Raw genomic sequence first — 14,852 nt, 5'->3', positions numbered from 1 at the left:
TCTGTTGGATATAGTATCTATCATCCACCATTTGGTTACAGCTGACATTTCATCACTATCATCACTTGATTAACACAACATCGCAAAAGCACAACCTTTTTGTCATTCAAATTTCATTAAACTATTTCACTTGATAGTGGTTCTAACTCGACTGACAGCGCAGGTGACCTCCTTGCTATGTGCTGTCGACATCGACCGCGACTTAACTAGTAGCATCTACCGCGACCTACACCTCCACCGAGACTTACTTGTTCTGTGCTTACCCTTACCCTAATGCGAAAACATCTAAACATCGCTTGCGTGCGCAAAAAGCATACTTCACGAACTGTTTCATAACAAACTATTATATAAATATATTAAAATTTTTAATAAAACACTATATTAAACGCCAAAAAATAATTTATTTTTAATATGATTTACATTTAAATTCCTACACTGAATATCAGCACAAATAATTTAAATAAATAAAATTATATTAGCTAACGTTACTTTCCTAAACAAATTACAGTATTTAATACCAGTTGGTATAAGTAGTGTATACTGCCAGTTTGTTTATCAACCTGTTTGTGTATTTTAGTGTCTTCATCTTCGATTTTCTTTAAGTTAACGATAATTTTTTGCAGTACAGTAGTTTGTACCTTTAGCAAATTTACTGTGTTTGTTTGATTTTTCTTGACTTTATCAATTTCAACTTTAAGTGAGGTGAGAGTGGAATTTTGTCGGCAAGTTCTTTGTTCTAGTTTGTCCATGTATTTTTTTATATCATCAATTTCACAGCTTAACTCGGTGACATCCTCATATACTTCACAGAGTGTATCATATATTCGATCTAATTCTTTTTGACAATTGCAAGGATCTACAAGCAAAACCTATTAAAATAAGCAATAAGCATATCATGAGTATGAACTACAAGAAATAAAAGAAATAAAATGTATACTGAATTCGCACAGCCGAGATTCAATTTGACACATTCGGAATAGGAAACCTACAACACAAAAATGGACCGTGATAGTGTGACGTCATAATGTCAAAAAGGTTTCCAAACACGTTGTGTCTACGTACACGCTAACGTGTACGCAAATAAAAAAGTTAGGTACACGCATGAGACTATAAATAACATAAATAAAAAATGTTATTTATAGTATCATGAGTACACGCTTAAACGTCATTAAGTCAGTGACGTTACTATTAAGCGTGCACTCTGACTGGTTTTTTTTGTACACGCTAATTTGAGCCGCGTGTATGCTGTGGTAAGTATCGCGAGTATCAGAGTGTGGTTAGAATTTGTCTAATCGCGTTGTGTTTACACTTTAATATGATTAGTAAAGAGCTTTCTTATTTTTTATTTGTGTTTTTTTTTAAATTACCTATGAAGTGTGGACAATTATTTAGTTCTTTTAATGAGTTTAACCACATTCTAAGACAGTATGAAAAAGATAAGAGACTTAAAATTCGTGATTAAGGGAGGCAGAAGTATCAAGATAAAATATACAGGGCGATTGATTAGTGTGATAAAGCTGAGTAGATCCGCTATAGTAATAGATAGCAATAGAAGGTAGTAACAAAAATTGTAGCGAACTTTGAGCTTCATATTACAAAATTAGTTAGAATGTTGCAGGGCGTTCGATAACATAGTGGCAGACCAAACTTGTGTTTTTTAAATGGAACACCCTATATTTTATTTTATGTTCGAAATCTTCTTAACTTCCCCATAAGAAAAATATAAAGGTTTATTATATTATACAGGGTAGGTATTTAAAAAGTTATAACCAATTTTCTATGAAAATCGAAACAAGTTAAACAACTCCCTGTATAAATAAAAATACACACAAGAACGTTGGTTTATAAACTGGTATAATTAACTTATGTATAAAAATGATTTTAACAGTGTTTTGTAGATACATGTCATGTCAACTAAATATTTATTTTGAGTACCTGAATATCACTGATTTATTACAATTAAGTTTGAAACATCTGAATAACAAATATTTTTCTATCAAACAAACACTATCAAACATGTCAAAATAGCGTGTATCAAAATATATAGTCACTGCGCACGCGAAATAATGACGTCACTGGCTTGATTAAGTTTAATTCTACCTTTTTTAATTGCGTACACGTTAGCGTGTATTGTCCTTTTCATGAGCATTTTTCAGTGCGTAACAAATGATAGGAAAAAGGGTATGTCCGTGATAATACACATTTATGACATTTATTCTAACATGACATTTTAGTTAAATCTGACAGTTGTCACATTTTATTTTCAATTTGGAATAAAAACAAATCAAATGTGTTTCTTGCATTTATAAAATGGTATTTTCTTTGATTTGTATAGTCCTATAAATTATACAGATTATAGTTGTAATATTATTATCTAATTAAAAAAAAATATTTTTTTTATCATGGCGCCATCTATCGACAACTAGAATAACTAGAATAAATGTTGTAAATGTCTGTAATCACGGACGTGCCTTTTTTTCTGTCACATACAATTTAATGCGTTAGAAAGAAATCGAAAAACTGTGACGCACTGAAAGATAATCATGAGAAAAGGAATACCTAGACACAACGTGTTTGGAAACCTTTTTCAGAGTAGTCAACATTGATTTGATGTCACGACTATCACGGTCCATACCTACCTCACATTATTAACTGCTCAAATCAACTTAATATCTCATTAAAAAAAGAAGAATTATTTTAAATAGTGGGAGTGTATACTAAACTCACAAAATTTTGTGGAATTAATTTCTTCAAAATATTATTATTTTGTATAATAAATAATTTTCTCATTTGCTATTAATACATTATAATGGCATGAATAAATAATTATTAATTGGCGTAAGGTTTATGTTATTTATGTCGATTTACTATTAATAATATTGTCTATGAGCAGGAATGTTTGGTTGTGTAGTAATTTCCAGTCACGTCTAGCAACCTAACTGCTCAAAAAAGAAATTACTAACATCACTAAACAGTTGTGTCTCAAATTAGCGAATCCACTTTTCCTATGTTTCAAAAACCTATCCTGTAATTTTTAAAAGATTGCTTGCGAATAAATTTTTATAAAGGTTAAATATATTAAATAAATAAAAAGGAATTAAATTTTAATACTCTGCATTAAATATGGGACAAAACACAGTAAACATACAAAAAACCTTTAGTCTCTTCATATATTTCACTTGAAAAACTAACTATTAGATATAAAGAAAACAGGAAAATATTTACAAAATGTATTTACTTGACACTACAAGTTATAGTCCTGTCGCCAGGGGGGGTACAACGGCCTCGTTAATTCAGATGGACTTACCCAAGTTTTTTTTATGTATTTTGACCCGTAGAACACGAATTTTTTGGGTAACAGTTGATCCGGATGTCGATAAGATTGTTATAGACCAAGAACTTGAGGAATCAAATAACAGCGATTTTTGGCAAAACAAAACAATATTTTGTATTTTTTGGGTCATTTTAAGCAAAAAATATTTCTACAAGTTTTTTAGTAGGATGCACAGTTTTCGAGATAAACGCGGTTGAACTTTCAAAAAATCGAAAAACTGCAATTTTTAAACCCGAATAACTTTTGATTAAAAAATAAAATAGCAATTCTGCTTAGCGCCTTTGAAAGTTCAAGTCAAATTATGTCGGTTTTGATTATTTGCATTGCTAAAAATTTATTGTGTTATTGCTAAACAAAGCTACAAACAACTAGTGCGTGAGTGATGTTTCTATGATTTCTCATTTAAAATCGAACGAGTAGGTAGAATAGGTACTAGTGCAATCAAGACTATTTCTACGTTACATGCGTTAAAACGAATGTAAAAGCACGGGAAACCCTACGTGTTTATAGCTTTGTTAAACAATAAAAAAATAAATTTTTACCAATGCAAATAATCAAAACCGATATAATTTGACTTAAACTTTCAAATACGGTAAGCAGACTTGCTATTTTATTTTTTAATCAAAAGTTATTCGGGTTCAAAAATTGCAATTTTTCGATTTTTTTAAAGTTCAACCGCGTTTATCTCGAAAACTGTGCATCCTACGAAAAAACTTGTAGAAATATTTTTTACTTAAAATGGCCCAAAAAATACAAAATATTGTTTTGTTTTGCCAAAAATCGCTGTTATTTGATTCCTCAAGTTCTTGGTCTATAACAATCTTATCGACATCCGGATCAACTGTTACCCAAAAAATTCGTGTTCTACGGGTCAAAATACATAAAAAAAACTTGAGTAAGTCCATCTGAATTAACGAGGCCGTTGTACCCCCCCTGGCGACAGGACTATTATGTAAATTATACCTTAAAATTTACTTACTGCGTGTTGGTAGAATATTATCAACTATGTCAATTACACCTGATAATTGAGTATCTAAAACACAATTTTTTAAAATTATTATTAGATCAAATTATTTTTAATATGTTCTAAAAATTTAACAATAAATCAATCAAATAGAATTTAATTATTATTTTTTATTTGACTTACCTTTATTGCCCTTCGAGAAATCAATAACATTAGCAGCCAAAATAACGACTAAAAATAAAGTCTTAATTGCCATTGTAATTTTTGTTTGGATTTTGCTTAATATCTTAATAAAACTGATTCAAATGATCAAGTTTTTCATTTTTTATATACCGTGGAGGTGTTATCAACAGGGAAGGGTTATAATTACTATAATCTTAACAATACTACTACAATTTCCGTGTCTAAAAATAAATTTAAAATAAGTGTAAATAAATAAATTAAGTGTTAAGCCTTTAATTCCTAAAGTGTAACCTACTAGGTAAATATCGCCACGCGGTTTAAAGATTAATAAGGCAAATAAATATTATTTTAAACAGATTAATTAGTATTAGTCTAAGAGCTGGGAGCGGATTTTGAATATGGATATGTTGAATTAGTTGTGTTCATGACTTTCTCTTACGGGCGGAATTCAGAGTGGGGGACTAGGGTGGTATTCTTCTTCTTAAAGTACCGTGCCCAAATTTTAGGCGTGGGTAGCTTCAATGACCATTTGGCGATATCGTTCTCGATCTTGCGCGCCATGTAATAGTTGATCTGCTGATGAGCCAGTCCATGGACGAAGATTTCGGAGCCACGAATATTTCTTCCTAGCAATTCCTCTTTTTTCGCCGATCTTTCCGTCGAGTATTAACTGCAGTATCCTGTATCTGCTACCTCTCATTATTTGCCTGAGATATTTAAGTTTTCTCTTTTTTACTTTATCGTACTACATACGCAGTATGAGTATAATAGATAAAGTTATAGGATCGTGCAAAAACTTTTTTTTCAGATTTCACTTTTTTCGACGTTTTGAGTCCCCCTGAGTCTAAAAAGCAAATAAAAAAACATGTCGGAAGTATGTACGTACGTATGTCGCCACCGCCCAGCAAAAACTACTGGACCGATGTCGATGAAATTCGGTATGAGTAAGTTTAAGAGAATTTTGTCGAGAAACTAAGCTTTTGAAAAAAACCTCTCAAAGGGGGGCCGAAATAGGGGGGTTATTTGGGGCCCATTTTTGAAAATTTTGACCGAAACGAATGAAATTTAACTTAAAGTTAGCTCATCGATAGATAGATAGAAATACGGAATTTGACATTTCCAAATCCAAAATGGCGGCCAGCATGGCCGACCGCCCACCCGATACATTTCCCTACTAATCTAAAAACTTGTTTAAGATAAATTTAATTTGAAACAACATTTATATAGCCTAAAGATGGGGCTATAACAAGAATATTATCGTTTTTCAGAAAAAGTTATGGGTTGCCTATATTTAAGGTGTCAAAATTTGACATAAATTTGAACTAAATTTTCTCAAAAATGACTCAAAGGAATTTGTTTATTTTTTAATATATTTTTGATATTCTATCGGTAAATTGAATAACATTAGTCAGATTTCTTAACTCCCCATAGGAGGGGAGTTATGAAATTTTTATAAAAAAATATTCGAGTGCCCGTAACTACCTCTGTAATAGAAACTAAAATTTGAAATTTGGCAGACATATACAGTACTTTATTATCTATTAGCACAATAAATTTTACCCACAATATGGCTTCCGCTTTAACCGAAAATGAAAAAAAAATCTTAATTTTTTACATATGCTCTGTATATTTTTACATATTTTGAAAGAATATAAAATTATCTTTCCAATGACATAAAACTCGTTGCTTTAACTCAAAAACTCAAAAGTTACAGAAAATTGAAATTTTGCTAGAATCTTGTGTGTGTCCCCTCTCACGCGATCATAGCAGAGCATTATTATAGGGCAGTCAATGAGGGTATTTGGCTCCGAATTCCATCCTACTACATCGATGTACTTAATATTTTCACAGTAAGTAGGGAATAGCTCAAGAAACAAAATCTACCCTATATACTATGGCGCTTTTATCTTGGGGCAATTCTCACCCCTTCAAGGGGGTGGAAAATTTATTGGTCAAAATAAGCATGGAAGTGGCTAGAGAACCTATTTTTAAGCAAAAACTGATCTATACTTTTTTTTGAGAACTCAATACTTTTTGAGTTACGCGTAGTTGAAAATTGGCCATTTTCATTTAAAAATGACACGTTTTCGGACGGTTTTTTTGTGAATACCTTAAAAACTATGCATCAAACTAAAAACACTATTTAATTTTTTTTTAATTATAAATAACAAAGAGATTCGTTCCTTCGTAAATTTTCTATTTATAATACAAAAAGAGAGATGGTAGGTAAAAAGAGTTTGTTTTTTGGTGCATGCTCAAAGTGATCATGCTTTTGTAGTGTTTGAAAAGGCCTTTAAAACGAGCACCGTTAAATATCGGTTACATTCAAACTAAGCGAGATATGGTGCAAAAAATATATGACTAATGCACTTTAAGGAAAAATGAGAAGTGCATACATTTAACCCCTCATTCACCAGAATTTAAATGCATTGTTTTTCTTTTGCAATACCTCTTAATATAGTATTATTTCTACTTTCAAAAAGTTGGACGGGTGAAAAAATAAGATCAAATTATAGAGCGCATTTTTAAATTTTCTTAAAATTCTTCCTTTTGCTCCATGCAATTCGAAAATAAAAATGTTCTATCCCCGAGAAGTGGTGAGAACCCCCCCCCCCATGATAAAAGCGCCATAGTATATAGGATAGACTTTGAATTAGGAGATTGGGTTTGGGCTACTCCCAAAATTTCATTACAATCCATGCAGTAAAATGCAAATATTGTAAACTATTAATTTCTCAGAAAAATGGACTAATTTGAAATGAAAGTATGACTAATATTCTATTGATTTTTGCAATAATCTATAGTGTGCCCCGAACATTTTCTCAAATGCGGGAATTAATGATGCGTAGAACCATAAAATATTTTCAAGTATACAAGGTGTTTCTAAAATATCAAAATAACGAGTAACTTTGTTATTTTTATAGAATGCCAGTATCTAGTACGATAACGATAATAGATCGGTACGATAAAGTTCTCGGGCGGCCCTTCCGTCCAGCGTTTTTTCATCTTGATTAAGTCACTTTCGCCTTGACCTGCTCTATTTAAGACTTCTCTGTTTGAAATGCGTTAAACCCAAGATATTCTGAGCATTCTACGATATGGCCACATCTTGAAAGCTTCTAATTTGTTCAAGTTGTTAACCTTCATTATACATTTTTCACATCCGTATGATGAGGGTGGTTATAAGGGGTCAATGTCGCGGTTTTTATTATTTTTTAGTGACGCTCATAATCTAGATGAGAAAAAAATTAGGAATAAACAGGTCATGACGTAACTAAGCAAAATCTCCAGGGGCGGACAGCTCCGTGGGGGACAAGGGGGTGGCGAGTAGGGGTGAATATAAAAATTATAAGTGGTTTTTTGTGACGCTCATGATCGGGATAATTTACCAAAATTTGGGAATAAGTAGGTCATAACCTATCTAACCAAAATCTCCAGGGGCGGGCATCTCCGTGGGGGACAAAGTAGTGGCGAGCAGGGTGAATATAAAAATTATAAGATAAAAATTATAAGGGTCTTTTTGTGACGTTCGTGATTGAGATAGTGCATCAAAATTTGGGAATAAGTAGATCATAACCTAACTGAGCAAAATCTCCAGGGGCGGAAAGCTGCGTGGGGGACAAAGGGGTGGCGAGCAGGACGAACGTCACAAAAAACCCTTTATAATTTTTATATTGACCCTGCTCACCATCCCTTTGTCCCCCACGCAGCGTTCGGCCCCTGGAGACTTTGCTTAGTTACGTCATGATCTACTTCCTCCCAAATTTTTATGCACTATCTCGATCATGATCGTCACAAAAACCCCTTATAATTTTTATATTCACCCCTACCCACAACCCCTTTGTCCCCAACGCATCTTTTCGCCCCTAGATATTTTGCTTAGTTACGTCAGGATCTACTTATTCCCAAATTTTGGTGCCCTATCTCGATCACGAACGTCACAAAAAACCCCTTATAACTTTTATATTCACTTCTGCCCGCCACCCCTTTGTTCCCCACGCAGCGTTTCGCCCCTGGAGATTTTGCTTAGTTACGTCATGATCTACCTTTTACCGAAATTTTGGTGCACTATATCGATCATGAGCGTCACAAAAACCCCTTATAATTTTTATATTCACCCCTATTCGCCACCTCATCGTCCCCCAGGGAGCTGTTCGCCCCTGGAAATTTTGTTAGTTACGTCATAACCTGTTTATTCCCAAATTTTTTTGCATCTCGATCATGAGCATCACAAAATGAATAATAAAATTCGCGACTTTGACCCCTTATAATTACCCTCGTCCCCCACTCTGGTTTCCGCCCGTAGGGTAAAGTCATGTACACAGCTGATTCAATATATTCCCATATATATAGTTTGTCCATATTACTTATCACGAGAAAAATCCGCATCTATCTCTCCGACTATATAGCCGGCGGATTTAAATACGTAGTTTAACCACAATTTTATCCCTTATGCGTTTTGTGTACTGATAATGTCATATGAGATAACCAAAAAAAGAGTTGAACCAGCATGTGTGTTACTAAAAAATGGAATTTTCGTAATTTACTTTTTTACTTTTTTATTTTTTTTCAATTGGTAATAATAATTGGCTTTAATTTAGGTAATTTTTTTCAATTTGACGACCTAGCAAACTAACAAACTTTTAAGAGGCATGAAGGACAAAATCACTGACACTGACCCATTAGTATTCCATGTTTAGGTCATATTAACACTCTTAGGATAACAGCAGATCTTAAAATAAATTTTTTAAAAATACCATTAATACTCCTCAATCTATTCGCAAAATGCCATATTACCCCCGGCTGTTGGTGAAAAGACGTGTTATATTCAAGAATTTTTGAAACCTATCAGGTGTTGTAAAGGACGATGCCAGGAATAACTTCTACTAAAATGTAACGATAATTTTGGGAGATTATTTATTTATGACGTTTTTCATTTGTTAAATTTGCAATTTTTAAAGATTTTTAATTTTGCAGCTTAGAATATTCATTTTAGAGAAACACTTTTAAATATAGTCCAGAAAGCCACTGCGCATCCGCTAGGAAAAATATTCCGATTCGGATTTTTTGCACAATCTTACCCAAAAAGAACCCCTTTTAACAAATTTGCATGTTGCCAGATCCAAAAGTGGGTCAAAATTTTTTTAAACGTTTTTTTTGTTTTTTTCCTAAAACTATATTTTTTTGCATCGAACAAAAGTTTTTTTTAGGTTTTTTTGGATAATTTCAAACAGAAAAGGTTTTTAGCGACTGTGATGGTACACGACAACCCTCACGGAATTTTCCTAATTTATTTGTTATAAAAATAAGGTCATAATATTATAGTTGCAATTTGTAAAATTTATTATGATAGTAGCAAAGTTCAAAGTATTGAACTCATTTGAAAGACTGCAAAGAAAGCACATGTCATTCTTGATATACGTATAGAACCTCACCATATATGGTAATACATATGGGCACTGTTGTTAATATTGTAACAAAATATTACTTTTGACCGACCGTCGTATAACAGGTCCCATCTCCACGCAGGCATTCCACGACGATGTTTCTAGATATGACGCGATGTAGCGGGACGGAAAGACGAGCAATTCTAAGAACATCTGGACGATAACTAGAGATGGGCAGAATTTTCGAGAAATAACGATGGGCTATAAATTGGAACTGTTTTTGTAAATGAGTTCAGTGTATAATATAAATTCGTCTGTACAGTTATATAAATAAAGTCGTATATAAATACGAAATCGCTCGTTTTATTACAATGGTGTCTGGTGTTCGGTAAAATACAGTAAACTTAGTGCGATATAAATAAGTGAATTCGGAAAGATTTTAAAAGGCTTTTGAACTTTATTCGTCGGGAATAATTGAAGTGCGTTGATTGTTCGGTATTCGAAAAGATTTAAGACATTTTGAAAAGTACGTGTGTGCCGACCAAAGATGTTGCTACAAGAACTGACCATAAAACAGCTCCGTGAACAATTAGAAGAGTACGAATTAGACAGCAGTGGGTGCAAGATAGTCCTACAAGCACGACTCAAGGATGTCCTCACGAAGAACGGAGATGACACAGAGACGTTCCACTTCCAGTCAGCAGAACAAGTAATCTTATCGAAATTGAAAACTGTTTCTGAAACGATCGATGAAACTTCTAGAAAAAGCGACGAGAAATTTGAAAGTGTTTCTCAAAAGATCGACGAAACTTCTAGAAAAAGCGACGAGAAACTTGAAGAAGTTAGTAGAAAAAGCGACGAGAAATTCGAAAACGTTGCTAAAATATTCGACGAGACTTCTCAAAAGATTGATGAAACTTTTAAAGAGGTTTGTAGACAAAACAACGAAAAACTTGAAGAAGTTTATATACAGAACAATGAGAAATTTGAAGAAGTTTCTAGAACATTCGATAAGATACAGAAAAGTGTAGACGACAATAAAGAAATGTTAGAAGAGAAGATCAAACAGCTAGAGACTATGGTAACCAATACGAAAGTTCTACCTTCAGTTAATGCAATAGTTTTGGCCGTAGAAGAGAAGATCAAAGAATTAGAAAGCATGATAACCGATACAAAAGTGCAACCGTCAGTTAATGCAGTAGCTTTAGATCCTGTAGTGAAAGATGAAATACCGAGAGACGAAATGTCGCATAATATGAGATTCAAATTACCACCATTTGATGGAAAGTCCCCTTGGTCCATATACCTTAGACAATTCGAAGCTATTGCGACCGCCAATCATTGGACCGAACAGGAAAAGGCTGTTTCCTTGACTGCTGCTTTGCGAGGTGATGCTGCAGATATATTAAGATCAATTCCTAAGGGTCAAGAAAATTGTTACCAGACCTTGTTCACTCGTCTAGAAAAACGCTATGGAGATGCCCAGCTACAACAAGTATACAAAGCACAACTGCGAAGTAGAAGTCAACGAGCAAGTGAGAATCTGCAAGAATTTGAAGCAGATGTGGCTCGTGTGGTGCGGTTGGCTTATCCAGAGGTGCCAGACAGCGTTTTAGAAGAAATTGCAGTAGATACCTTCGTCAATGGGCTGAAAGATAGTGAACTACAGAAAGCTTTACGACTAGCAAGACCGAAAGTTTTAGATGAAGCACTTGCTATTGCCTTGGAACACGAAGCAGCTAGCCAAGCTTCACGAAACAATCGAGTAATAGCCGTGGAAAAAGGCGATAAGAGAAAGATGAACGTTTGGTGGAAATGGTACGGAGGGTGATTCGTGACACGATGCCGAAGAGACGCGTGAAGAGGGCTGGAAGAGTTCGTTCAAATACAGATGCTTCCTCGATACGGCCATGCGGTGAAAGTTGTAATCACCGGCTTAAAGTAGAGGAACAGCGTTGCCCTGTGAGACGAACTACCGTAGTTAATGAACAATGGCAGCCCCAACAGCTACAACACGCCCAAGAAGATGATCCATGTATAAAAAGAGTATTGGATTGGATGCAGCAAGGTGAGAGACCTAGTTGGCAGAACATTAGTGCATGTAGTCCAGAAGTCAAGGCCTACTGGAGCCAATGGAATTGCCTGGTACTAAAAGATGATCTTCTGTACAGAACCTTTGAGAACGATGATGGTACAGAATCTAAGCTGCAGTTGATTGTACCTAAAAGTAAAGTGTCAGAAGTATTGCGTCAGTTGCATGACGGTACATCAGGTGGACACTTTGGTATTACGAAGACTCTGCAAAAGTTTCGAGAACGGTTCTATTGGGTGAACTGTAAAGATGATGTAAGAAGATGGTGCCGGAAATGTGAACTGTGTGCATCCGGTAATGGTCCAGTTGGTAAAAAGAGAGCACCCATGAGACAGTACAATGTTGGAAGTCCTATGGAAAGAGTAGCAATCGACATTGCAGGTCCATTTCCAGAAACCGATGCTGGAAATAAATACATTCTGGTAGCCATGGACTATTTTACGAAATGGACCGAGGCCTATGCATTACCGAATCAAGAAGCTGCTACCGTTGCAGAGGTACTTGTTAAAGAATTCTTCAGCCGATTTGGTGTTCCCTTGGAGATCCACTCCGAACAAGGGCGAAACTTTGAGTCAGGTCTTTTCCAAAACGTTTGTAAATTGATTGGTGCCAATAAGACCAGAACAACACCCCTGCATCCTCAATCAGATGGAATGGTCGAGAGGATGAACCGAACGATGGGTAAACACTTGTCCAAAGTTGTATCTGAACATCAGCGAGATTGGGACCAACACATTCATTTATTCCTGATGGCCTACCGCTCGGCCGTGAATGAAACTACAGGTCAAACACCAACCTGCCTGATGTTGGGTCGTGAAGTTCGTTTACCCTGCGACCTAGAGTTTGGCTGCAGACCTTCCGAGGAATATGTTGCAGGCGAAGAATACGTAGACCGCCTGAAGTTACGAATGAACAACATTCATGAACTTGCCCGACAACACATCCAGATAGCCAGTGACAGAATGAAAGATCAATATGATTCTCGCTGCAAGAATGAAAGCTTCGAAGTAGGTGATCTTGTCTGGCTTTATAATCCACAACGTCGTCGAGGAGTGTGTCCTAAACTGCAAAGAGAATGGGAAGGTCCGTATGAAGTTAAGAAGAAAATAAATGACGTAATATACAGAATTAAGAAGTTACCAAACGGTAAACCAAAAGTTATTCACATAAATCGTCTTGCACCATATGCTGGCTCAAATGAAACAGAGGAAGCCCGAGTCCTCCAACAGGAGATGAAAGATGCACCACAGCCAAGTTTTAAGGAATTTATGTCAAATTACGCAGAAAGAAAGAGTGCTAGATTCAGCGTGACCACAGAAGTTCAGCAAGATCTGTTTGGTGTTCCAGAAAACGTCTCTCTAGCCCACTGTGTTGCCCAAGACCTCGAGATGACTAAAGGAATCTCGTCCGTATTCAATAGAAAGTTCGGCCGCCTGGACGAGTTAAGGAATCAACAACCTAAAATTGGAAGAGTATTGCGATTGGAAGATGGTCCTCGATCTTTGCTGTATATAGTGATCAGGAAGTCTTATACGGACACGCCAAGCTACGAGAACATATGGCGTGCTCTAACTAATTTGAAGAAAATCGTGTGTAATTATGACATCAAAGATTTGGCTTTACCAAAAATAGATTGTGAGAAGCATGCTTGAAGTGATCTTCAGAGAAACTGGCGTACGAATTACTGTGTGTTGCATGAACCCGAAGATGTCATACCCTTCAAAGACAGTAGACTGTTACTTCTTTTCTAGGGGTGTATGCAGAGCTGGAGAATCTTGTAGGTTCCGCCATCCTGGGCCATCTAGAGTTGCTGATGGGGACGCTCAGATCTTAAGAGGGGAGCAGTGTAACAAAATATTACTTTTGACCGACCGTCGTATAACAGGTCCCATCTCCACGCAGGCATTCCACGACGATGTTTCTAGATATGACGCGATGTAGCGGGACGGAGAGACGAGCAATTCTAAGAACGTCTGGACGATAACTAGAGATGGGCAGAATTTTCGAGAAATAACGATGGGCTATAAATTGGAACTGTTTATGTAAATGAGTTCAGTGTATAATATAAATTCGCCTGTACAGTTATATAAATAAAGTCGTATATAAATACGAAATCGCTCGTTTTATTACAATATAATAGATATAAGTAGGAAGGTCGAGTACCTGAGACATCGTTGTTGTCGTTGAACTCTGTTGGCGCGTAGTCAGGGGATAAAATTACCGAGATATGGGTCACCTTGACCTATCATAACGATAATGTCGGTTGACGTAAATGTAATTGTACATTTAACCTTATAAGAATAAAGTTTCTGAAAAAAGTTTAAGTTTGTTTGTTCGGGGTAGTGTCTTCGTCCAGCAACCCCCAACTTCACATGGCCTTAAGTTAAAGAATGTAGTTTTCTGGTTCGCATATAGATTGAGGTATGCAGCTCTACACGTAAGATGGGAAACAACCAGAACAAAGAAAAAGAGGAACAGATCTTCATAAAGCAAGCAGGCAACATCGGAAGTGTGACAGCTGAAATCGACAAAAACGAGAAGCTATCAATCCCTGGAATTTTGGGAATTGTATCGTTCAGCCTGGCGCTAATCATCGTTTGATGGATACTGTGTCGACGATGGAAGAAGCAGCTTCGACGCCGCACCCGACAGGAAATATCTAAGTCAATGGAGATGCTGAGGTTAGACGCCCAGAATCCAGGACCAAATGCATAGACACATGTACCCATATTCGTGAGTAATTTTTCTTTTTAATACAATACAGTTTAACTGCTTATGAAGTAAGTTTGATGACTATTTTTTTTTTAATTTTCATATTGAAATTTTGATTTTATTTTAATTATATAATTACTCACTCACTAATTTACTGACATTTTAAATATTGACGGTTAT

General features: G+C 35.4%; 2 protein-coding genes across 2 annotated transcripts in view; one reads left to right on the top strand and one right to left on the bottom strand.

Moving 5' to 3' along the window:
• The window catches only part of LOC114331837 (adenylate cyclase type 3), a 682,543-nt gene that overhangs the window by 206,279 nt on the left and 461,412 nt on the right, over positions 1–14,852 (top strand). The gene's annotated exons all lie outside the window — the stretch shown is intronic.
• Positions 382–4,662, bottom strand: LOC114331864 (uncharacterized). The gene is made up of 3 exons (XM_028281548.1): positions 4,482–4,662; positions 4,314–4,367; positions 382–856 (listed from the first exon to the last, which is right to left on the bottom strand). The coding sequence occupies exons 1-3, from the start codon at positions 4,552–4,554 to the stop codon at positions 486–488; spliced, it is 498 nt and encodes a 165-aa protein (XP_028137349.1). The 5' UTR covers positions 4,555–4,662; the 3' UTR covers positions 382–485.

Source organism: Diabrotica virgifera, chromosome 4 (genome assembly GCF_917563875.1).
Source record: "Diabrotica virgifera virgifera chromosome 4, PGI_DIABVI_V3a".
NCBI lineage: Eukaryota > Metazoa > Arthropoda > Insecta > Coleoptera > Chrysomelidae > Diabrotica > Diabrotica virgifera.
The sequence above is the reverse complement of the archived record's forward strand: the minus strand, read 5'-3'. Positions and strand labels throughout refer to the sequence as shown.